General features: G+C 40.7%; 2 protein-coding genes across 5 annotated transcripts in view; one reads left to right on the top strand and one right to left on the bottom strand.

Moving 5' to 3' along the window:
* Positions 1-17,489, bottom strand: part of SMC6 (structural maintenance of chromosomes 6) — a 76,777-nt gene extending 59,288 nt beyond the window's left edge. For 3 of the 4 annotated variants that reach the window (XR_009521486.1, XR_009521487.1, XM_060027066.1), the window contains exons 1-4: positions 17,338-17,489; positions 8,634-8,776; positions 5,636-5,753; positions 3,503-3,608 (exon numbers count right to left, since the gene is read on the bottom strand). Coding sequence is in view for 2 of the 4 variants with exons in the window: in XM_060027066.1 (XP_059883049.1) it covers positions 3,503-3,608; positions 5,636-5,753; positions 8,634-8,771 (362 nt within the window). In the remaining 2 variants the exon portion in view is untranslated. The remainder of the gene's footprint in view (positions 1-3,502; positions 3,609-5,635; positions 5,754-8,633; positions 8,777-17,337) is intronic. The other variant, XM_060027065.1, reaches the window with a different exon arrangement.
* A 153-nt stretch (positions 17,490-17,642) lies between these two features.
* Positions 17,643-24,445, top strand: part of GEN1 (GEN1 Holliday junction 5' flap endonuclease) — a 28,976-nt gene continuing 22,173 nt past the window's right edge. Inside the window, exon 1 of the mRNA XM_060027067.2 lies at positions 17,643-18,082. The gene's annotated coding sequence lies outside the window, so the exon portion shown is untranslated. The remainder of the gene's footprint in view (positions 18,083-24,445) is intronic.

Here is a 24,445-nt window from a genome sequence, read left to right as displayed (position 1 = left end):
ATGCCTGTCACGGGAGAGGGAGGGAGGAGGGCACAGCACAGAAGTGCAGCCACTGAGGAGCGGCAGGGAGGTGGTGCTGCAGCAGAGCCCCGGCTAAGGAAGGAAGGGAGACAGAGGCCTGGAGACAAAGACACAAAGAAAGCCAGAGACACAGAAAAGAAAGACCTAGAGACCGAAGATCTTTGGTTCTGAGTCTCTCAGTTCTGGTCACTCATGAGATCCAATTACACTGCCTCACTGAAGTTTCCAAGATATATATATATCCCTGCATCTTTATGATAAATCTCCTCTTCTAAAGCTACCCTGAATGGTTTGCGGGGGTGGGGGGGTGTTTTTAAACAGAAATACCTAATTAAGACAGACATGCTCCTGAAAAGTTGTAATCAATGAGATTTTTGAAAGCTTTCTGGGTTGATTCTAATGAACAGCCAAGGTTGAAAACTATTAACTAAAGTATATGATAGGGGAAGGGCAGCTGGCCTACAACGTGGAGCAAACAATATTTATTGCACTAACTAGTATGATTACCTAGTATTAAATGAATGCACCTCATGAAAACATTTTAAAATGAAAGTGACATCTCCCTTGATTAGCAAACATCTACTTTGTTATTTCCTTCCCAGCCACTCCTTGCATTTGGAAGCTATCTCTAGTATTGTGAGAGCTTTGGAGGCACTGGTATCCTACTGTCATATGAATCTAGTAAATATAAGAAAGGCAAGTTATTCAAAACAATTAAAGCTTACGAAAAAAACCCTCCCAACAGCTGCTCAAAAAACCTGTACAAGGAGACAGGGCTAACTGAGCTGAGACTAACTGCTGTCTCCCCACCTACTAATGTGACTGCTGCTGAATTGGGGTCAACAGCCATAGAGCCCAGTGTCTGTAAATAAAGAGACCCTTTAGCGAGAAGAGAGACTGTCACCGAGAGTTCCTGCAGAACGACCACACACACAAGAGGCGCCACCGTAAGGGTGTGGCTTCTTTCTTAGCTCCGGGAGAACCTATCTGCACAGAGATGACTGGTAGCATCAGGCACTGATGGGCACGAGGAACAAGGAACAGGGAAAAAGTCATGTACAAATAGGAGGCATCTGTTCCTTCTCTGCGTGGCCAGCTCATCTGCAGTAAGTTCTGTAACCTTGACTAATAAGTCAGGAACGTACAGCAGGAGCTTTTGTCCCCCCATAACCCACTCCCAATGCCACAGCTGATGTCAGAAACAGGCCTGCGGCAAAGAGCCCAGTGCTGCCACGATAGGATTAGGAAGGCCGAGGAGGGAACGGTAAATGAACCTGTTGAAGAACCTGAACAGCTAGGGGTCTGAGACCTTGGTCACTGAAGAATTCCATCACTGTCCCTGTACCACTCATTGCAAAGCCTCAGTGGATGATCAGAGGCTGGAGCGCCAAGTAAAGAGCCTCCAGGCACAGTCGTCTGGTTTCTCCTAACCATATCGGCAAGCGTCTCTAATGGAGGAGTTGAAACCCTCTACAAAGGTAGCCCGGAGCCCAGGCGTCACAGATGGAGAGTGTAATGTTTCAGATGTGCGGGAGGGACAGAGTCCTGAGGACCACCTCAAACCTCTGCCAGACGGAAAGACGTTCCTCAGGAAGAACGGGAGAGCCTCATAGATTTTAGATGCAGAATAGAAGCGAAAAGCTCGATGAGCTGATTCTGTAAAAAAGTGATGACAGAATCAGAGACTATAAAAGAAGAGAAATTTTACAGATACCAAATGTTTTAAATGAGGAAGGGGAGGACAAGAGGAATAGTAATGGGTTTGGAAAAGCTCATTTTAGCTATTTTTTTAGACAAGGTCAGTAAAAAGGAGGCTGAGCTCAGGTTAAAGCTTTTAACTGTTATTAACTCTGTTTAAAATATTTTAATGTTCCTATCTACAGGCAGCTGTGTCCTTCAAAGTTGGTGATTTGTGTAAGCTAGCCTTTATTTTTCTTTCTTTTTTTAATGGTATTCCAAGGACACATCTCAGAAAGAAGTTTCTGCTTTCATCCAGCTACTTCCCATATGGAAAAAACATTTAAAATCTTTAATTGAGACATAAAGCCCTTAATGGTGCAGAAAAAAAAAATTTCTTCCTGAGGCTTCTATTTGAAAGATCAATGTGTTATCTAGCTAGGCAGACTAGGTAACTATTTGGACAACTAAGAAATGTAGAGTTCAGTATAATGAACTGAAGCAGAGTTGAGACCAGTGCCTTAAAAGTGTTAAGATAACTAATTTTTGACTTCAGCCATAATTTTGTTTGGAGACTGTGGAAGAGAAGACCTTGCTGGACTGGCGCCCAAGTAAGATAAGGAGAGACAGAAAATAAGCTGGAGAATTGTTACTAAACGGTTCTTTTTCAAGGCCATACAGCACAGAAAATGATTTTTTCTGTATCTTTTCTTCCCTCCTCCTGAGTCAACTTGGAACGCTGGCTTAGGGTTAAGATTCCCAAGGTTTCTGAGAGATACATAAAAAACCTGCAATCCTGACTCACATCCCGTCCGCGTTCTATTTTTTAGAAATAAAATGGAAAATGGGGGAAGTTAAGTGGATACAACACTGAGCAGGAGGAAAGTCTGTTACATGAAGGAAAAAAAAAAAAAAGGTATCACTGTTAATTATCAAAGTTCCAGAAGTTCTGGGCAGTGGGCGTGTGAAAGAGGAATGAATGGGCAGCGGGAGCGGCCTGACTCTGGGAGCTGGTATGACGGAGCCTGGGACGTGCAGTTGTTAGGAGACACGAGGATCCCTCAGAGGTTTCTGAGGCAGAATTAAAAAGAACAAGGAGATCAGCCTGAAGAGAGTTTCCTAATGGGCAAAAGGTCACGAGTCTATGATGATGCAAACTGAGCAATTAATATATAGTTACGTGATGGCAAACTATAACAGAAAGAAATACAAATGTAAAGCCACTGAGGGTTGCCATATGACCATTCACCAAGGGTCAAGATGGACCCCAAAGAGACTCGAGACTGTGGTCCTCAAGTCAAGCTCACTGGTGAACCCCCTAAGCAAAGGATATAAAGAGACAGATGGAATACTTTTTTGAAATTCTTAGAGCTGGAGGCAGCAATTCTGTTTAGGGACACCTTGGCTGGTCACTAACTCTGCCTTAGCCCACATCATAGCGACGTGGACTTGCTGAAGCTGGGTTTGGGTCAAGAGCCAGCAAAGTCCAATATTTATAAATATTCCTGTAAACAGAAGTATGCAGATTTATCACTGCTCGTTTTTCCAGAAAGGTAACAGAAACGAGTGTCAGTGGGCAGGCACATGGCACTAAATGACACAAGCATTCTGTCGGGAGAGGTGAACAGGCAACAGTGGGCGATGCTGGCAACAGAGGGCAAGAGAAAGGAATGAAAAGATATGATATCGGTGCTTCAGTTCCGGGAAGCCAATTCATTTCCTACCATGTCTACTGAATTGGGATTCTAAAGAAGCTGCTTCTTATTAAAGAACTGAAAAATACACATAGAAAACAAACACTTACTTCTGTCCGTCTTTCACAAAACCTTTCAAAGAAGATCCTCGGTTAGTAGCAACTGCTTTTCCACCAAGACCAACTATAAGAGCTGTGAGTACTGCACTCTTCCCACCTAAAGAAACAGGTGTTGAAGAAATCACATTCATTAGAGGGAGAAAAGAGAAGTCTGACTCCTACAATTTGATGTAAAAAAATTTCTGAAATAAAGCATTATACTTCAATTATAATTTTCTTCCAGTGCCAAAAACAAACAAAAAGTTGTACATATCATGAAATATTTAGTTGTTGCTATTAGAAAAAAATCAGTACATTTCAGGAATCAAATCTTTGCCACTAATAAGGCAATGGAAAAAATGGTTGATACCTTTCCAACCTAAAACTCTCATTGTGTCATCTTGGCCCATCAGCCTATTAAATGAATTTATCTTTCTAATTACCCATATACATTTAACTCATCTAATTTTTCTTACATCCTAATTTAATTAAAATTTACTTTTTCCATAAATTCTCAGAAGCCAGAAACTATTTTTAACCTTGAATGCAAGCTCCAGAGGGACAGGACTGTTGTTTTTTATTCATTTGCTTTATCTCCAATATTAGCCCATAATAGGCACTCACATATTTACTGAATGAATGAGCTTAAATATGAAAAAATTATCAGTCATATAGACAATGTTTTTACATAATATTTTGACAATTATTATTCCTAATTTGAATATTACTCACTTGCTAGCTCTTTGAAGAGTATACTTCTTTTTACCCTAACAGACATAAAATATCACAAGCTAAAATTCCAAAATCTTTAACAATCATGGTAACCATTTTCTCAACTCCACAATCAACCAAATTAATCAACTCTTATCAGCTCATCATCTTCCACAATATACTCCAAATCAACCAAAGTACACACTGGTTAGCCCAATTCAGTTCCTGGAATGCCTTTCAAGTCCCTATCCTACCTCTCTCCTTTTTCTTCATTTCCAAATTCACTGCCTCCACCACTTGCGAAGTTATATTAATAACTTCGCTGTTTCAGGAGTGAAGATCTAACCGCAGAACCAACCCACCAGTCTGCCTTTACTTCTTGTCCTGTTTGACCTCCCTGTAGCTCTGGTTCCTTTGTCTATCCCCTCCTTCTGAAAATACTTTCCTCTTGACCGAATAGAGTAGGGAAAACAAAGAACAACAACTAAACAGACTGTGCAGCTACCTGTACTAGTTTCATGTTCTAGCACGGCCACCAGCTGTGGACCCTGGCAAGCTCCTCTCCCTCTGTACTGGCTCAGTCAAGCAGCCAACACCTCACATCTGGCGGGGGTCCACTACAAAAGCTACCTAACTGGTCTAACTCCTATGTCTTCCCCCTTCTAATCTACTCTCTACAATGTGGCCAGTTTGTTTCACAAATCTTCACCGTGTCACCTCTATACTCTAAAACTTTAACTGCTTCCCCACTGACTTGTGAACGAAATCCCCAAATATTTATCATGGCAGTCAATATCCTCAACATTACCTACAACTGATTCTCCAGTGTATGCTTCTGCCCCTCCCTACCATGTATGATATGATAAAACCCTATGAGGTTGTTCACCTCTCTCCATATACATCTGCTTCTACCCCTCCCAACCTTTGGTGATGAGCAATCTTTGCCTGGAACATCTCAGCTTCTTCTTCCCCAATAAGATCTAAAGAATTTTTCATTTTTATTCAAGTACCACCACAAATACCACCTCTTCTTAAAGCTTTCATTGGCCACAACCGTAAGAATTAGTTTCTTTCAAGTTTGGATTCCCAAGGCACTTTATTCACGCTCTTACAACATTTAATAGATATAAGACACAGGCCTGCCTCAGTTGCAATGAGGATAGCTTGCCTACTCTTCTGTGGTATGAATTCCAAGGTACATAGATTCAGAAGAATAAGCAGGAAATGTTTATCCCTGTTGCATAATGAGCCTAAAGTTAACTCATTTCTTAAAGTGCAGACTGGCAGGCAATACTGAAAAAGTTCATGACCACAAATCAGAGGTCTACACCTTAGATTTATCAGCGCTAGTAGTCACCTATTTTAAAAAGTTAGTGCATTCTGATCTCAAGGTACTGTTCAAAGTCAAATAAGAAGGAGGGCAAAAGCACTTACTTCCATTATTGCCAACAACAAAGTTGACATTAGAACCAAATTTAAAGGGTCCAAGCATCGAATGACACATGAAGTTTCTGAGCTGAATACTCTCAATGATTCCAACTTCTGCTGCTGTCTATTAATTAAAAAAAACGAGAGAAAACAATCGAATTCACTCACTACAATCAACCAATCATTTGCTAGAAGAGAAAGATTAGCAGTGCTACCAATGAAAAATGTTACAGAAAGTATAGTGGTTATTTTTTTGCGGTATGCGGGCCTCTCACTGTTGTGGCCTCTCCCATTGCAGAGCACAGGCTCTGGACGTGCAGGCTCAGCGGCCATGGCTCAGGGGCCCAGCCGCTCCACGGCATGTGGGATCTTCCCGGACTGGGGCACGAACCCGTGTCCCCTGCAACGGCAGGCAGACTCTCAACCACTACGCCACCAGGGAAGGCCAGAAAGTATAATTTTAAATGTTAACTTTAGTCAATGAGTAAATGCTATTAAATGGAGACCTTATATGATTAACCACTCATTCTAAAGTCCTTATAGGATCTAATAAGTGTATCAAGGTTTCTTAATACGGACAATACCAACATTTGAGTCAGATCATTTTTGTTGGAGAGAGGCTGTCTTGTGCATTGTGAGATGTTGAACAGCATCCCTAGCTGCTACCCACCAGATGCCAGTAGCACTCTCCCCCCACCCTAGTTGTGACAACCAAAAATATATTCAGACACTGCTAAATGTCCCCCACTGAGGGGAGGATATGTAATTATAATTCTCATATTGTGAATATATGTCATAATTAAATTAGAGAAGGTTTATCAATGTTTCAAGCAAAAGTTCGGCACAGAGTGGTCAGACTTCGTAGTTAAAAATACGAAAATAAATCAAACATATTTTACCAAACCTTCCAAACGTTTTTAAAGAACACTTAACGTCTCCAGCCTTTTTAGTCATTTATTTTAAAAATCCCTGGCTCTCTTCTACTAGACACCAGCTTATTAAAAAGCAGAAAACATTTACATCCTTGTATGAGTAGAATACTGAAAATCGTGGTTGAAGACTTTTTAAAAATACGTTTTATTTTGATCTAACTGAAGACTCAGATGCAGTTGTAAGAAATAATACAGAGAGATCCTGTGAATCCTTTACCCAGTTCCTGCCCAAGGTGACACCTCGAAAACTACAGTACCATACCACAACTAGCATATTCGTATTGATACAGTGACGATACAGAAGATTTCCATCACAAGTATCCTTCACGTTGTCCTTTTAGAGCCCCATCCACATCCCACCCAATCCACCCCCTCCTTAACACCTGGCCCAATTATCTGTTCTCCATTTCTGAAACACTGCCATTTCAAGATGTTATATTAGGGGGATCACACAGAATGTAAGCTTTTGAGATTGGCTTTTTTTTTTGCTCAGCATAACTATCCATTTTTGCCTGTATCAGTACTTCACTGCTTTCTTTTGCTAAGTAGTATCTCAGGGTACAGATGTACCTCAGCACGCCTAACTACTCACTCACTGTGTGACATCTGGATTGTCAGTTTTGGACTATTACGAATAAAGCTGCTATGGACATTCATGTATAGATTTTTGTGTGAAGATAAATCTTCTTTTCTCTGTGACAGATGCTGGCTTATATGATATAGTTGCATGTGAAATTTCTTAGAGAAACTGCCAAACTATTTCCCAGAGTGACTGTATCATTTTACATTCCCACCACTGAACGATCCAGTGTCTCTGCATCCTCACCAGCATATGGTGTTGTCACTTTTCTTTTTTTTTTTTTTTTTTTTTTGCAGTATGCGGGCCTCTCACTGTTGAGGCCTCTCCCGTTGCGGAGCACAGGCTCCGGACGCGCAGGCTCAGCGGCCATGGCTCACGGGCCCAGCCGCTCTGTGGCATGTGGGATCTTCCCGGACCGGGGCACGAACCCGCGTCCCCTGCATCGGCAGGCAGACTCCCAACCACTGCGCCACCAGGGAAGCCCGGTGTTGTCACTTTTCAAAAAATTTTAGCCATTCTGATGGGTATGCAGTGATATCTCATTGTAGTCTTAATTTGAATCTCTCTGATGAAAAATTATGCTGAACATCATGCCATGTGCTTATTTGCATCTGTATATCCTCTTCTTCAGTGAAATGTCTCTTTATGTCTTCTGCCCATTCTCAAATTGGATTATTTGCTTTTTACTGCTGAATTTTGAGAGTTCTTTATACAAACAAGATATTAGAACTTTGTTAGATATGTGATTTGCAAATATTCTCCTGGCTTGACTTTCCATCCTTATAACAGGGTCTTTTGCAGAAGAAAAGTTTTTAATTTTGATGAGGTCCAATTTATCAATTTTTCATTTAATGGTTTGTACATTTGATGTTAAGTCTAAGAATTGTTCCTGAATGCTAACCCGAACCTGAACCTGAACCTGAACATTTGGTACAATTCTCCAATCAAACCAACTGGAACTGAAGATATCTTTTTGGGGAGTTTTTAAATGATGAATTAAATTTCCTTTATAGTTACAGAGTGATTATGATCTATTTCATATTGAATGAATTGTGGTAGTTTGTGCTTTTCGAGGAACTGGTCCACTCTTTCTAAGCTGTGAATCTATGTGTGTAGAGTTGTTAACAGTATTCCCTTATTATCCTTCTGATGTTTGCAGAGTCTGTGGTCATATCCTCTGTTTCATTCCTGATATTAGTAATTTGTGTCTTCTCTCTTTTCTCCCCTTTGTCAATCTTAGTAGAGGTTTGTCAATTTTATTGATCTTTCCAAAGAACCAGCTCCTTGTTTCGTTGTTTTCTCTACTAATTTTTTCTAATCATTAACATAAACTTCAAAATTAGTGAGATGATTTTATCTCAGCTTTTTAAAATTCATATTACTTTTCCTCTGCAGAGACCCAGCTCCTGATACTGAATTAAGAATATGACATATAAACCAGACATGAGAAACATGCAAATCAAAAGACATAATATTGTAATTTTGCACTCACCAAAGCAGAGGTACCATTAGTGAAAGAAACTGTACATTGATCTTCGTCACCATCTTTATCAAAATCATCCAGCTCTTCTTGTCTTGGTCTTTTGGCATTTCCAGGAGAGAAGAAATTTCCTTCCTTTCTTTTGGCCATCAGGTCTAAACAGATATTAGGGACAATGAAGAAAATCATGTATAGCATCCTTAAGATTGTTCCATATACCTTAAAAAACTAAACAAAATCAGACAGACAAAGCTTAAGTTTTAGTACTATATCCATTCATATTTACTTTAAAAAGTTAGAACTATCATCTGCATGGAGGGAGGGGGCCGTGAGCCAAAAGATGAAGGTGGTCACTAGAGGCTGGAAAGGCAAGGACACAGATAAGTCAAGAACCTCCAGAAAGGAATGCAGTCCTACTGCTCCCTTGATTTTCGCCCAGGCAGACACGTCAGACTTCTAACCTACAGAAGTATAAGATAATAAATTTTTGTTAAAAAAAAAAAAAAATCTGCATTTGCTACACTAGTTGATTTTACTTCAGAATGATTTATGACCCAGGTTTTTACTCATATGGGCCTAAGTGTTTTAACTCCTAAGCTCACAAAAGGTAAAAGATCTTATTTGTGAAACTGCGGATCTATTGATAGAGATGGCATAATGCCTCTGAAATGATTCCAGAGCAATCATCCAATTTTTATAACTTATAAATGGTGAACCACATAAAACTAATTTTAATTATTTTCCCAAAGAAGCATATTTGGAGCAGTGCTGCCTAGCATCAATAGTGTCCCTTAACTCTTCTCCAAAGAATCAGCCCATGCTGATTGTCTGTTTTTTTGTTTTTGTTTTTTACTGATATACTATAAAATTTATACCTAGAAAATGAACATCATCAAGATTTTCTAAACATATAAATGCTGCATCTCAAGTCAAAGCTGATGGTCTTTGATTGAAATTAAATGGTTGACTACTCCAAATGTTGCTTTCATTTTTCTCTTAAAAATTCACTTAGAGATCTAAAATGATAGGTACCCAATAACTGTTTGCTGAATAACTGGAAAGAAAAATCCACAGCATAGGTAATAAAAAATTTCTAAGATGTAAGAATATGAAAAATAGCTCTACTCTCAACCCATTTAGGTGCCCCTAGTGCTATACTATAGCAGCCCTGTTTGTACCAGGTACATGGCAGCGGTGGGTTAAATGAGATTTTCTCTCTCATGCATTTGGATTGAAAGATTCAAGTCAGTTCTCAGTAGAAGAGAGGAAAGCTCCACTTGCTGATGTACCTGCAGGGCAAGACAGCCAAGCTTAAGTGTGTGTGTGTGGGGAGGCTGGGGGGCTAGTGGAGCGGTGTTACAAAGACGGCATGTAGTAGACAGAGAACAGGGAGCCTAGAGCAGAGATGTGAGAGAAGGAGGGCAGGCGAGACAGACATTCGTACAGTGTTTAATTTTTACCCACTGCTTTCTTAAGTTACACTGACAGAACCAATTTTGCAGAAACATCAAATGTCTATACATACTGTGTTGGAACTGCTTTGGGGAACTATCTTTGACAGGTTTTATTGTGACAATGCATGCTTCATTAAGTGAACTGGGTAGTTTCCCTATCTTTTTTTTTTTTAATATATTTATTTTATTTATTTATTTTTGGCTGCGTTGGGTCTTCATTGCTGCGCGCGGGTGAACAGGGGCTACTCTCCATTGCGGTGCGTGGGCTTCTCATTGTGGTGGCTTCTCTTGTGCGGAGCATGTGCTCTAGGCATGCAGGCTTCAGTAGTTGTGGCATGCGGGCTCAGTAGTTATGGCTTGTGGGCTCTAGAGCACAGGCTTAGTAGTTGTGGCGCATGGGCTTAGTTGCTCCACGGCATGTGGAAACTTCCCGGACCAGGGCTCAAATCCGTGTCCTCTGCATTGGCAAGCGGATTCTTAACTCTTAACCACTGCGCCACCAGGGAAGCCCTCCCCATCCCTTTTTTTTTTTTTTTCTTTTTGCGGTATGTGGGCCTCTCACTGCTGTGGCCTCTCCCATTGCGGAGCACAAGCTCCGGACGCGCAGGCTCAGCGGCCACAGCTCACGGGCCCAGCCGCTCCACGGCATGCGGGATCCTCCCAGACAGGGGCATGAACCAGTGTCCCCTGCATCGGCAGGCAGACTCTCAACCACTGCGCCACCAGGGAAGCCCACCCTCCCCCATCTTTTTAATGCTCTGAAATCACCACTCTGGCATGACATTGAAATGTTTTCTGAAAGTGAGAAAGAACTAAGCTTAAAGCTATTAGATATTGGAGACTATTTTAATTTTATGAAATCATTTCAATTTCTTTTTTGTACACTGGTTATTACAGGTTCATTATATCTTCCTAGAACAAGTTTGCTATAATTTTATTTTCCAGAACACTGATAATTTAAAGCTTCAAATTTACTACACAAAATTACCTTGTTTTGTAAAATCCTCAACTGTGGTCATGACTCCTTTCACATCAATTCTATTTAATTAAATTTAAACTTTTTTCTCCCAAAAGTAGTTATTTGCGTTTTTCAAACCTAGTTTTTCTTTAATGAAAATATTTTAATGTTTATTCATATATTTTTATACAACCAAATATAAGAGATATGCAGTGGGGCTGGAGTTTAGTCTCTAATTCTTTATCTCAAAGTGCAAGTTAATAAAAGCAATCAGACATCCACTTTCAGGAAGATGGAATAGATGTAATTTTCCCTATTCTCCCTGCTTAGTAAAACTAAAATCCTTGAAAAATATATACTATAAAACAAACATAAGACGACTCTGAAGGAGGCAGATTGGCTAGGAACCACGTGACCCAAGGAATGACATCGTGGTAGTCCCCTGAGTTTTTGTTTGCGTCAACTATCCCAGACTTGGAGAAGCCAGCAACAGGGGAAACACCAACGGGTGCAGGGGAAAAACAAAAATGCCTAATGAGGGCTTCCCTGGTGGTGCAGTGGTTGAGAGTCCGCCTGCCGATGCAGAGGACACGGGTTCGTGTCCCGGTCCGGGAAGATCCCACATGCCGCAGAGCGGCTGGGCCCGTGAGCCATGGCCCCTGAGCCTGCGCATCCAGAGCCTGTGCTCCGCAATGGGAGAGTCCACAGCGGTGAGAGGCCCGCGTACCGCAAAAACAAAAAAAAGCCTAATGAAAGCTTGCTCACTCTAGACAAAGGAGCAGGAAAAGGGGAGCCTAACAAGACAGGAAACTTTTAGACAATAATCACTCTACTGCAGTCAAATATCACTAAAAGAACTGTTGGCCCTTCCTCTTCCCCCCCAACACCAGCAAAGGCCAAGTGGGTAGCCTGGACTTCCACCCTGGTGAAGCTAGTTTCAGAGAAGGCTGTGTAGGCCAAGTAGGGAGCCATGATGATGGCATCAGGTGGAGAACTTAGATGTCCACCCCCAACAGGAGGTAACAGGATGCTACTTACTCCCATTCCCCCTTGGATGGTGTCAGAGGAGGCCTTTTACCACTGCCCAGAAAGGTGAGGAGGCCACCCCACTGCAGTGTCCATGTGGGGGGCTGAAACTCCCACCCTAACTGAACAGCCACCGTAAGCTATGGAAAGAGCTCTGGTAAAGTTTTAGATGTGAGTCTTTGTGTCCATGGCCTAAAAAAACCATAGGGCAGCGGTTCTCAAAGGTTGTGGTGTCTTAAAAAGTACCAAGGACCTCAAAGAGCTTTTGTTTAAATCTACCAATATTTACCATATTATAAATTAAAACTGAAAAACTTTTAAAACAAGCAACACACAAGTACACATTCTATCAGTCGCCAGAGCGATGGCATCATCACATGTCTGTAACCTCTGGAAAACTCCATTGTACAGTCACAAGTGAATGAACATGACAAAGGGAAATAACATCTTACAATAATTATGAAAACAATTTTGATCTTGTAGACCCTTTGAAAGAGTCTCATGGATCCCTGGACCACACTTGGCAAACTGCTACTGTAGGGGATACTATAAGCATGTCCATGACACAGTGCCATAAAGGACAAGGCATAGCTACCAGTAATAAAGTTAGGGCAGCAGAGAAGAAGCCAGCCATAGAATGACTGGTAGACTTGATATTCAAAATGTGGTCCAAGGACCATCAAGCAGCCATCTGCATCTCCGAGGAACATATTAGATACACAGAATCTCAGGCCTCAATTTAAACCAACTGAATCTGAAGCTTCATTTTAACAAGGTCTCGGGTGACCCACAGGCACATTGAAGTCTGAGAAGAACTGTTGTAAACAACATTAAAAAACTTGGGACTTTATCCTATCCTGAAGGCAATAAGGAACCTAATTTATCATGATAAATCAAATACCACTTAAAAGGTATATTAGTTAACATCCAAAGAAGGACACTTAACAAATGCCTTTTGAGACAGTACTAGTGTTACAGTCACAATTACATAATATTCACCATCTTTTTTACAAGTAATGTTTATTTTGAATCTCTTACACAAGTCAGAACTTGAAAATCAAACAATTCTCAAATTATTTAATAGCAAGAATTAATGTATATTAGTTTCAGCTTGTTGCTAATTTAAGTTCCCTAGAATACCACCAGGCTATTATTTTCCCAACACTCCCTTCTTTCCCACCCACACCTCTATTCCTTTCTCAATTACAGTAATTTATTTATTATAGAAGAGCAAAGAAGACACATTACTTTTTGGTTTTCCCAACATTAAATGCTCTTTTAGACACTGTTTTTATTAATGCTTAATACATGACCTTGCAGTTAGCAGACACATCAGCTGACTGATTTTAGTATTTTACCATTAGAAAATGGTAGTTTTTCAGGTAAAATTGGGGGGAGCAAGGGGCATGAAGGTAAATGTGATTAGCTCCTCACAACGAATGTGAGATTCTATACAAGACGGAAGACAGTGTGCTACGTGACAATGATGTTTTTTATTTGCTGTGCTTAGCCTGGGATTTGCAGTTTGCTGTTAGGTTGCCATGGTAACTTGCATCTAACAGACACTGAAGGATCCTACCTTTTAAAATAGGAATCACTTTGTAATTTAATGATAATGGATTTTTAAAAACACACATGAATGTCTTGAGAGTTAATTTTAGGTTACAATAGTAAAATTGTTTCTAATAGGCTAAAGAGACATATAAACAGATGCAAAGAAAAACACTTTTAATATCCTGCAATATATAAAAATAGAAAAAAAAACTCCTCTGGGATTTTCAATATATCCATAAAGCTCTTCATGGTCTTTAATATTTGTTTATTTACAATAAAAAAATTAAAATTAAGGGACATATCATTTCCCCCTCGCAGAAAGCAAACTCCATCAGAGCAGGAACAGTAACAAATATGCAGATTCTCAATAAAAAAAAAGTTCAAGAAGAAAAATCAATCACCAAGGGTTAATTACAGCAAGCATGTACATAGGAAATTTGATAGAGACCAAAAGCATTTTAACAAAGGACTATAAATTTCTAAATTTTCAAATTTATTGTGAGTATGTAGTGATTCACACTTCCCATTCATATCAAAGTAGGGGTTAACAGCAGTGAGAACAGTCATAACAGAACTGGAATTATTAATAGAAAACAATGGTTAAGAAAAGGCAAACTGTTGCTGTTTCTGAATCTGCCATGGACTACTTACCTCATTCCCAATTCCACTTCTCCCACCACCACAGACAAATTCATTCTGCATTATATCACCTCATTTTTAATGTACTGAATTAATTAAGCACACTACTTGGAATATATCATGAAGTAATGTGAGATGCAATAGATAATAAATAATATAAATAAGTGAAAAAAGTCATTAGGCCATCCATCAAACAATTCCAGATAAGCAAAACTAGGAAGTACGAAGCACAGCACTTCAGATAATAAAATGTGAACACTCAGATTTATGTTTTAAAAAATCCCTGTGACCTCAATATAGAAGACAAACGAAACAGAGAGAGTAAGAATAGGGGCAAAAGAGACCAGTCTCTAAAGGATAAGGGGTGCTGAACAAAAGCAGTGGCATGCACATCAATGTTCACTGCAGCAATATTTACAATAGGCAAGATATGGAAGGAATCTAAGTGTCCATCAACAGATAAATGGATAAAGGTGTGATACACACATACACACACAATGGAATATTACACAACCATTAAAAATGAAATCTTGCCATTTGCAACAACATGGGTGAATCTAAAGGGTATTACGCTAAATGAAATAAGTCAGACAGAGGAAGACAAATACCCATATGATCTCACTTATATGTGAAATCTAAAAAACAGAAGAAACGAAACAAAATGAAAACAGACTCACAGATACAGAGAACAAACGTATAGTTGCCAGAGGGAGGGGTTGGGGATGAAATACCCGAAGGGGATTAAGAGGTACAAACCTTTCCTTTAATCCTCAACATCCTTCTAAGTATTGTCCTTATTTTACAAAAGGGGATATTGAGGCTCAATTAAAAGATACTCAGACTTATGTAGCTATAACTTAGCAGAGCCTAGATCCAAACCCAGGTTGTCAAAACCCAAAGTCAAACCTCTTTAACGTCCAGGTTCCTCATGGTATGAACTGAGTTTAACCAAGTTTGACTATTTATAGGCAGTGAAATTGGATATTAAGCTGTTCATCTTCTTGTCCATCCTTCGTTAATGTATAAAACTACATAAAGGATTCTAATGTGATATGTCCCTCTAATATTACTTATTCAAGCCAATTAAAACTTGGGCTTGCTTTATAGAATTTTACCTTGTGTTTAATTTTCGGAAACAACCTTTACTCTTAATACTAAATGCCATTATCAGTAGACTGAGCAGGTTTGGAAAGGAAGGAGGATAAATAATACATTTATGTTGTTTGAAAACACTGAGTTTTAAGTGCTCCTGAGATAGAGAGGGCATAGGCAATAAAATATACTCTGCAGTAGAGGCAGATTTGGGAGTGGAGCTAAGAAAGCCACAGGAAGTGTTCTGAATTTGGTCACCAGGAAAACTATGTTTAGTGAGAAAGATGTATCTCATTAACTAGTGAATCCAAAACACTAACATTAATGTAAGTATCTACACTTGACCCTCAGTCATCTGGACTTGTGTGTGTGTGTGTGTGTGTATATATATATATATATATATATATATATATAACTGTGACATTTAATTATGCCTTAAATATAATGCATACTATTGTGGTAAAATTTTGAGTTATTTACTAATTCCTGAAAGTAAGCCAAGTACGGCTTTGATTAATTTTCCTAACTTAGGTCTAAATATGATAGTCAAGATTTAGGCAGGTTTTACACAAAATTCTACATCCAGGCACTCAGTAAAATATACTCTGTAAAATAAACTTTTGAGAATGAAACTGGTTTTTCACTGTAACCACTTTAATATGCCATTTGTGCTGACTTTTGCCAGGCTCAATTCTAAATACTTCATACTAATTATAGACAGGTACAGAGATAAAACTCTAACTCTCTCTCTCTATCCCCCCACCCTCACATATTTAAGAATCCTGTGAGTTAGGGACCATGTTATTTTCTCCAATTACAGAAAAGGAACTGATATTTGCAGAGGTGGTACCGACTTGTCGGGGGTCACATTAACACTGGTTCTGTCTTGCACAAAAACATGTTTTTTAAGCAATATTCTAGTAATCTCCAAACTTCTTTGTACTTACAGCCATTCAAGGAAAAAAAAAACCAACACAACTGTAAATACACATTCTCATAGGAAATTATTACTCTGCATATTTCACACAGTAAAAGAACGAGATAAAGTAAATCTAAGTAGTTCCAATATGGTCCCTCTCCACTCATGCACCCATGGAACTCTCTGCAAGCAAGTGCATGTGCCAGTGAACATTTTAAAAGACTACATAGCAGCCGTCTAAAAGCCGTCAGCGAATTTGGACTCTTTTTCTTTTGAATATACATTCCAGAGTAGCTTGTCTTCAAAACACTCGCTTGTAATCGTCTCCTCGTGAAATATACAGAGCAGTAAGCACTCACATAAGTTCTGTCTTCAGGGTTTAAACAGCAAATAGTTGCTCTTTCTAGGAATTATCCCAGGATCCTCTCAAGCCCTTTCTCTACCCTTGAGTCCTGTGTTCCGCAATTCCCAATAGTGATTCTTCTCCAGCTCATCTCCACGAGAAAATCAGGGAAAAGAAATAACATCATAAAACCTCCAAACATCATAATTTAATTCTTCCAGGTACAGAAGAGTTTGCGTTCTCACGAAACTGACATTTTAGCAGCAAATCCAATTTAAGTAATACTTACATACATCTCTTAAACATTCTTAAGTTGCTACTTGCGAGGTACCATCAAACGGGTGATAAAAGCCCGATTCCCGAACCCAACCTCACCCCCCGACCCTTATACCCCCCAAGCCCCTCGTCAAAGCCTAAAGGGCCGTTTTGGGCCGCGCGCCGGGTCCCGCAGCCCGAGCCGGCATTGGCAAGCCTCGCCGCCAGAGCCGCTCGAGGGCGGAGCCCAGCGGACACACGGGCAAGTTTCCCGCGGCTGAGGGGACCTGTGCCGCCTGCGGAGAGGGCGAGAAGATCCCCGCCGGCCGTGGGCCGGACCGCCCGGGCCCCCTAGACATTGTAGCAGCTTCGCTGACCCGGCCGCCACCAGGTGGGCTGGGGGCGCCAGCTACGAGTGCGGTGGAGGGGCATGGACCCGCAGCAAGGGAGAGCGACGGCGCGCGCCCTCACCCTACCTCGAACAAGTCGAAGTCTCCCGAAGGAACCTGATCGGCGGGGCGGCCGTGGCGCAACAGGACGCTAAAGCCACCCGAGGGGCGTCTCGGCGTCGGCCGGCCGCCGTCGGCCCGCGGGGTTCTGCGCGCCCACAGCGGGAGAAGGCAGCAGCCCGGCCGCCCCGGCGCCCACCGCGGGACACTCCGCGCCTGCGCCTCGCCCCCCCTCCCGCCGGGACTCCGCCCGCGCGTGCGCAGTTCGGGGTTTTCCGCGCCACTGGAGTCTAAGAGGGGCCGGAAGTGCCCCTGGGCGGACGGAGAAAGCTTGTAGAAGCTTAGGGCTCGGCGATAGCGGGACGCGGGGAGCGGGGCGGGTGATTTGCCTAAGTGAAAGTGAAGAAAGCTCGGAGCCCCAGGACTACAGTTCCACCCATGCGTACAGCGACCGGCTGGGAGCCCGAGAAGCCGAGCGTACGGCCGCGGTCGCGGAAAGGGGACAGTCACTTCCCGGAAGAGGCGGGGCCATGGACGAGAAGGCACCGAATTCGAAGTGCTCCCCAGGAGCTTTCCGGGGCAGGGTGCTAGGCGCCAAACGGTCGACTTTGCTTGGGGAAGGAAAGAGAAAGTCTTTCCTTTTCTTTTTCTTTTTCTTATTTTTTGAGAAGAGAAAATTTAGAAACTTGTAGACAGCAGTAGTTAAGATTCAGGCCAAACTGGTAAATCACGGAAGGGCGTCTTTCAAAACCAAGGAGGAAGGGTTGTCCCGGTAAGTCCCGCAGAACGGTGGAGAGACGGCACCGCCCGGGTCCGTCCACTGGCTCCTTTGCAGTCTGGGTTGGGGGCGAGCTCTGTGTTCGTGTCCCTGTCGCACCCGCCCCCTCCTCCCAAAAGACTCCCTTTGGGTCCAGGAGGACAGCAGTCCGAAGCTCCCGGCCGGATTCAGCCCTGCTTTCCGAGCCCGGAGTCTCCCAGTCCCTGCGGTTCGCCCCGGCGCGTGGGAGCTGTCCGCCGCGGCTCCGCGCTCTGGCGGCCGTGCCGAGGCCGCTGGGTCCCGAATGTCCTTCTCCCGGGCACCGTGGGGTACACTCCCACGCCTGGTTCAAGGCCATCCTGGACGAGCCTTCCCTGATCCCCTTGGGCACACTTGGGTGTTCCTCTTTTTTGGTGTTAACTTTGTGTTTTGGAAATACTTCCATTATAGCAGTTATCTTAAGGCATTGTGGTTGTTTATTTACAATCTTTCTTTCCGCTGGCGCGTGCCTACCTTGCAAACGCTCTCAATAAACATCGGAACTAAAGAAGTTTAAGGTCCTTGGCTTAGCTTTCAGCGCTTTCTCAACCCGACATTAAGCTACCGCCTCTGTCTTTACACAGCTCTTCACGTGGCAGCCCTTCACGTAATATACTTTCTATACCCCAAAATCTTCCTTTCTAGATGGAAAAAAGGGGTATTTACTGCTAACCCAGAACACCCCCGAAGAAATTGATGTCAAACTTCTGGTCTCCAGTAAGGAAATTCCTACCCTTTTACTTCTAAAGATGATCAAGTATATGTTCCTTTCCTGGCCTTTGCCATGATACACATATGACATAGTCGAAATAGGTGAAAACACTACGACATCTGGCCCAAGTGGTCCTTGTGGGTAAAAGATGGGAAGCACAGCTGGGAGGTCTCTGCTTATATGTCACTTCCTTTAAGAAGTCTTCCTTGATGCCCTACACTAGGTAGGATACCTTCTTTAGCTCTGTTTACTCCTGTAGTTCTCTAGCCTTACTTCTGTGCCTGTACTTGTCACATTGTTATAATTCCCTTTTTATCTCTAATCTCACCTAACCACGGTCCTTAAATGCAGGGCTTGATCTTTCAGTATTGTATCTCCAGCACCAAGAAGAATTCTGGTAAATAGTAGGCATTTAATAAATATTTATTAATAACAAGTAATTTAAGCCTGTGTTATATTATTCTTCAAAGTTTAAGCTAAATTCATATGAAAATAAAACTGAAGAAATAATAAACACAGCATTAATTACTGAAATTATGTGGTAAGTCCTATACAATACAATCCTGAATTGAAATAAACTTTATACAGTTTACCTAACTTTATATGAAATAGAGTCATCTGCATGGGAATTGGGAAATTTAAAGTAGTTCCTGCTTTATTGTTAAAAAAATTTGTTTCTAATGTTTCTGCTTAAAACTGAAATAAAACTGGAAAGCTGTTAGTTTAATAAAATGTATATTTTTGCATATCAAACCATTTACCTCTTTTATGTTCTTTAAATTTGATTCATTAGTGGAATTAGCAAGGTTCTGTGCTTTTCTCACCTCATTCAGTTTTATAATTAACCAATAAAGCTTATTAGCTTTTAAGGAAGTTTTAGGAGCATAAATTGATTTATGGGTACCATATGGTTACATCAAAGGATTTGGTTTTGTTTTAACCTGAAGGGGATTCTTAAGCTCTTTTTTTAAACTAGAAATTCATGTTCTTTCTACCAAGAAATAATATCTGAAATAGAGTGATTTGTTTTTAATACCAAGCTATCAGAATTGTTGATGAGATTCGAAAGATATCAGAATCTTGTAATTCATTTGGTTTAATACCTCTCATTTTGTAGATGGCTTAAATGTCCTCCCAAGGTTGTACAGCTAGTCAGTGTATATCCAAGATCAAAATTTTAGGTTTTCTATCCCAAGTCCAATGCCCTTTCACTAAAGCATATAAATTGAAGCCACTAGTAGGCTATAAAGTTATTTGCTGCGGGTTGTTCTGACTTCGTTGATTCACATAAGTATTCTTGCATCACATTAGTTCTTAAGAACTATATTAGGAGACTTTTTAAAATATATGTAATATACATTGATTGCCTGAGCAGATTGATGTCAGTGAAATCATTACGTTATGAAAGATAGGAGAAGAAACTCACCAAATCTTACATCATAAAAAATTTCAAATTTCACCTATTAAAATAAAAATGGAAGATAAAATTATACACAGTTTGGGGTGAGCTTGCTATGTGTAGTATTTTTAAATTTTACTTAATGCTGAGCTATTTTCAAGCAGCCTTTTCAGGTTGATCATGACCTCATGCAAGAACCATCTGTTCTATCTTTGAGTGTAGTTGTACTTGAATATCTTAAAAGTTGTTGCATTCTGTCCCCTTTGGGAACTTTAAATGCTTTTACAGTCTTACCATTGCTACTTAATATCACTTCAAAGGAAGGGCTGGTGCAAAGAAAGTGACAAGGAATGGGAAATAATAGATCGTGGAAATAGACATTTTAGATTAAGTGCATCCTTAAAACATGTTATGGGGAGTTCCCTGGTGGCCTCGTAGTTAGGATTCTGGGCTTTCACTGCTGTGGCCCAGGTTCAGTCCTTTAGTGGAAAACTGAGATCCCACAAGCCACACAGCACAGCCAAAAAAACCAAACACACACATGGTGTAATTTTTCATAAGATATTTCACATAATTTTACCCTTTCAGAACTATTGAGGTATTTGTTTAATATTCTGGTTTTACAAGTGATTTTCAAAAGGAGCACAAAGACCTTAGGTTGTAGATCTATTGAAGATAATCCTAAAATAGTATTTTAAAAGAATGCATTACATTTAGAATGCTTTGTAATTTTACATTAATATTTTTTGCATTTTACAACTGACTATAAGATAGCACCATAAATGAAGTAAATTAACTGGTAACAAACAGAAGTTATGTCACCCTTAAGGAAATTCACTGTCCATTACCAGAGAGATGAAGATTTTTAAATATGTTTTAGATTTTTAAATAATATCATTGTGGCTTCTATGGGGAGGATGATTGCGTGGGTGGCAAAAAGTAGAAGCAGAGAGGCCAGTTAGCAGACTTCAGGCACTAGAAGAGTATCTTTAGAAACGGGGATTTAGGATGTGTTTTGGAGACAGGGGACTTGTTGATCAAGTTGCTGTTAGAGAGTGAAGTAAAGAGAACAATCAAGAATGACTGCTAGGTTTCTGGCCTGAGCAACTGGATATTTGGCAATGACTAGGGATAGAACAGTTTTGAGGAGAGATGGTGGAATCAAGAATTACATGCATATTATGCATCTATGTAAAGTAGGAGATTAGATGTTCTTATCAAGAATTTGGAGAAGTTGTCAGATGATGAGGGATAAATATTAAAGAGGGAAAGTGAAGAGAAGTTTCTTCATTATAGAGTATTCAAAGGAGACTCACCTCTCTGACTCTAAAAATGATCTTCCTGTGAGTCTTTCTGTTAACTTTCTAGTTCTTATGCCTGCCACCAACCCTTTAAATAGTGTTGCTTGGCATAGTTCTAATCTATTATTTTTTAGTTAAGACTATATAAAGTCTTGCAGTTATTCAAGAAGGTCTAATGGAAATTCATTAACGGTAAGTTACCAAGAGAAAGAAAAAAAAAAAAAGACTCATAGCTCCTAAAAATTGTCCCTTGGGTCCTATCATTCAGAGAAAACAGTGGAGAAAAGCACGTTTCACAATAGCAGCAATTCTTTCATGGTTATGAAAGAAACATAGCAGAGCATTACTACTTTATAGGAATATGCTTGGGGGACACGAGAGATTTTTTTTTTTTTTTTGCGGTACACGGGCCTCTCACTGTTGTGGCCTCTCCCATTGTGGAGCACAGGCTCCGGGCGCGCAGGCTCAGCGGCCATGGCTCACGGGCCCAGCTGCTCCGCGGCATGTGGGATCCTCCCGGACCGGGGCACGAACCCGTGTCCCCTGCATCGGCAGGCGGACTCTCAACCACTGCACCACCAGGGAAGCCCCGACACGAGAGATTTTTAACCTTTTTCAAATGCATTTCAGTAGATATATTGGGACTCTAGGTCAAGGTACCAAAGTAGTTTAAAAAGGAATTGGATGAAGGTGGTCAGAGGTACAAACTTCCAGTTATAAAATAAATAAGTACTAAGGGTGTCGTGTACAGCATGATTAATATCATTAACATTGCTGTATGTTATATGTGAAAGTTGTTAGGAGAGCAAATCCTGAGTTCGCAACACAAGGAAAACATTTTTAAATTTTGTATCTTTATGGGATGATGGATGTGGTAAACTTACTGTAATCATTTCATGATGTACTTAAGTTAAATCATTATGTTGTACAACTGAACCTTAAGCAGTGCTGTATGTCAGTTGTATCTCATTAAAACTGGAAGAAAAAAATATGGTGACCAGGAAGACTGTCAATGAAAGAGACTTTTTTTTCCTAGAAAATGTCACATAACTAAGGAAAGTGGAGAAGAGAAAACCTTAGCTCAGAGTAATTTTTACTTTCTGGGACCTAAATGATAATTTTGTTACAGACCTTTTTTTCTTTTTGCCTGCATTTTTCATACTAGTTGTGTTTAAGCAGCCGTTGTTACAGCTTTGTAGTCTTTGCTCATATTATAATAAAGGAATAGCCAAAATAGATGTCCTAGGTACATATCTTTTCAGCTGCCAGTGCTAGTTGTTCTGTAACATAACCACAGATGCTCATTCTTTTTTATTTATTTGTTTATTTATTTATTTATTTATGTCTGCATTGGCTCTTTGTTGCTGCACGCGGGCTTTCTCTAGTTGCAGTGAGCAGGGGGCTACTCTTCGTTGTGGTGCGTGGGCTTCTCATTACGGTGGCTTCTCTTGTGGTGGAGCATGGGCTCTAGGTGCGTGGGCTTCAGTAGTTGTGGCACATGGGCTCAGTAGTTGTGGCTTGCGGGCTTTAGAACGCAGGCTCAGTGGTTGTGGCACACGGGCTTAGTTGCTCCGCGGCATGTGGGATCTTCCCGGACCTCGAACCTGTGTCCCCTGCATTGGCAGGCGGATTCTTTACCACTGCGCCACCAGGGAAGTCCTGGGATGCTCATTCTTTAAACCAGGTTTATTTCTGACAAAAGAAATTAAAATAACATGAATAAGTTTTAAATATAATGATCATATTATATTAAAGACATTACTTATGGACTTAGTTAAAAGCCCTCTTTGTCTTGCTTAAGGGATCCAATCTGTGGGAATCTTAAAATATTAATAGAATCAGTTTTGGGTTTATTTTTATTTTTCCAGGCATGGCTGCCCCAGTGAATAATATATTCTGTTAAGATCCTTAAAAATGTTCCAAATGTGCTTGAAATAGAGGACTACAGTTTTTTGTTTGTTTGTTTTGCGGTATGCGGGCCTCTCACTGTTGTGGCCTCTCCCGTTGCGGAGCACAGGCTCCGGACGCACAGGCTCAGCGGCCATGATTCACAGGCCCAGCCACTCTGCGGCATGTGGGAACTTCCCGGCCTGGGGCACAAACCCGTGTCCCCTACTTCGGCAGGCGGACTCTCAACCACTGTGCCACCAGGGAAGCCCAGAGGACTACAATTTTTAAGATTGAGTCTACCTCATTAGTGTTTCTCCAGTTTTTTTTTTCCATCACCCTCAGAAGGAATACAATGTACATCACAGTCCTATACATAAATATGTGTTTGTGTGTGCCATGGTAACACTGCACCATGCAACAGTCTTTATTCTTACTATTCACTTATATATGTGTAGTCAGCTTATGTAATGAAGCATTAGAGACATGGTAGGAAGGATTGAACTTTAGACATGGAAGGGCCAGAGAAAAGATGCGCCTTGCCTAAGACCACAGAACTCATTCCTAGGCATTCTGGAGGAAACCAGAAAAAATGAATCTCTTATCCTTAAAATAACATACTGAAGTCATATTTGATATTCAGGTACTCATGAATATGTAGAACATTGCTTTTTAATTGACCCATGAACTGTGTCCATATTTCATTACTTAATATTTAGGCAAGACATAAACCATCTAAAGATTTCTAGTTTATTTGCCCAACCCTTTATAGATAGGGCCACATTCGTTAGCTTTTTTTTTTCATTTGAAAAGTAATACAAGCATATAGTTATTTTAAAAAATAAACAACACAAAGAGTAATTTTCCACATCTCTCAACTTAAGTCATCCCTAATAAATAACCTATTTTGTACCTGTTTTCATTTCAGAACTTGGAGATTATTTCATCAGTTCAGATAGATGCATCCATTTTTACTTGCTGCATCATCTATTCCATTGTTTGAATATACCATAATTTGCTTAAAGATATGTCTATTGTGC

This window comes from Delphinus delphis, chromosome 12, assembly GCF_949987515.2.
Source record: "Delphinus delphis chromosome 12, mDelDel1.2, whole genome shotgun sequence".
In the NCBI taxonomy this organism is placed as follows: domain Eukaryota; kingdom Metazoa; phylum Chordata; class Mammalia; order Artiodactyla; family Delphinidae; genus Delphinus; species Delphinus delphis.
Note: the sequence above shows the minus strand (reverse complement) of the source record. Positions and strands in the feature narration are given on the sequence as shown.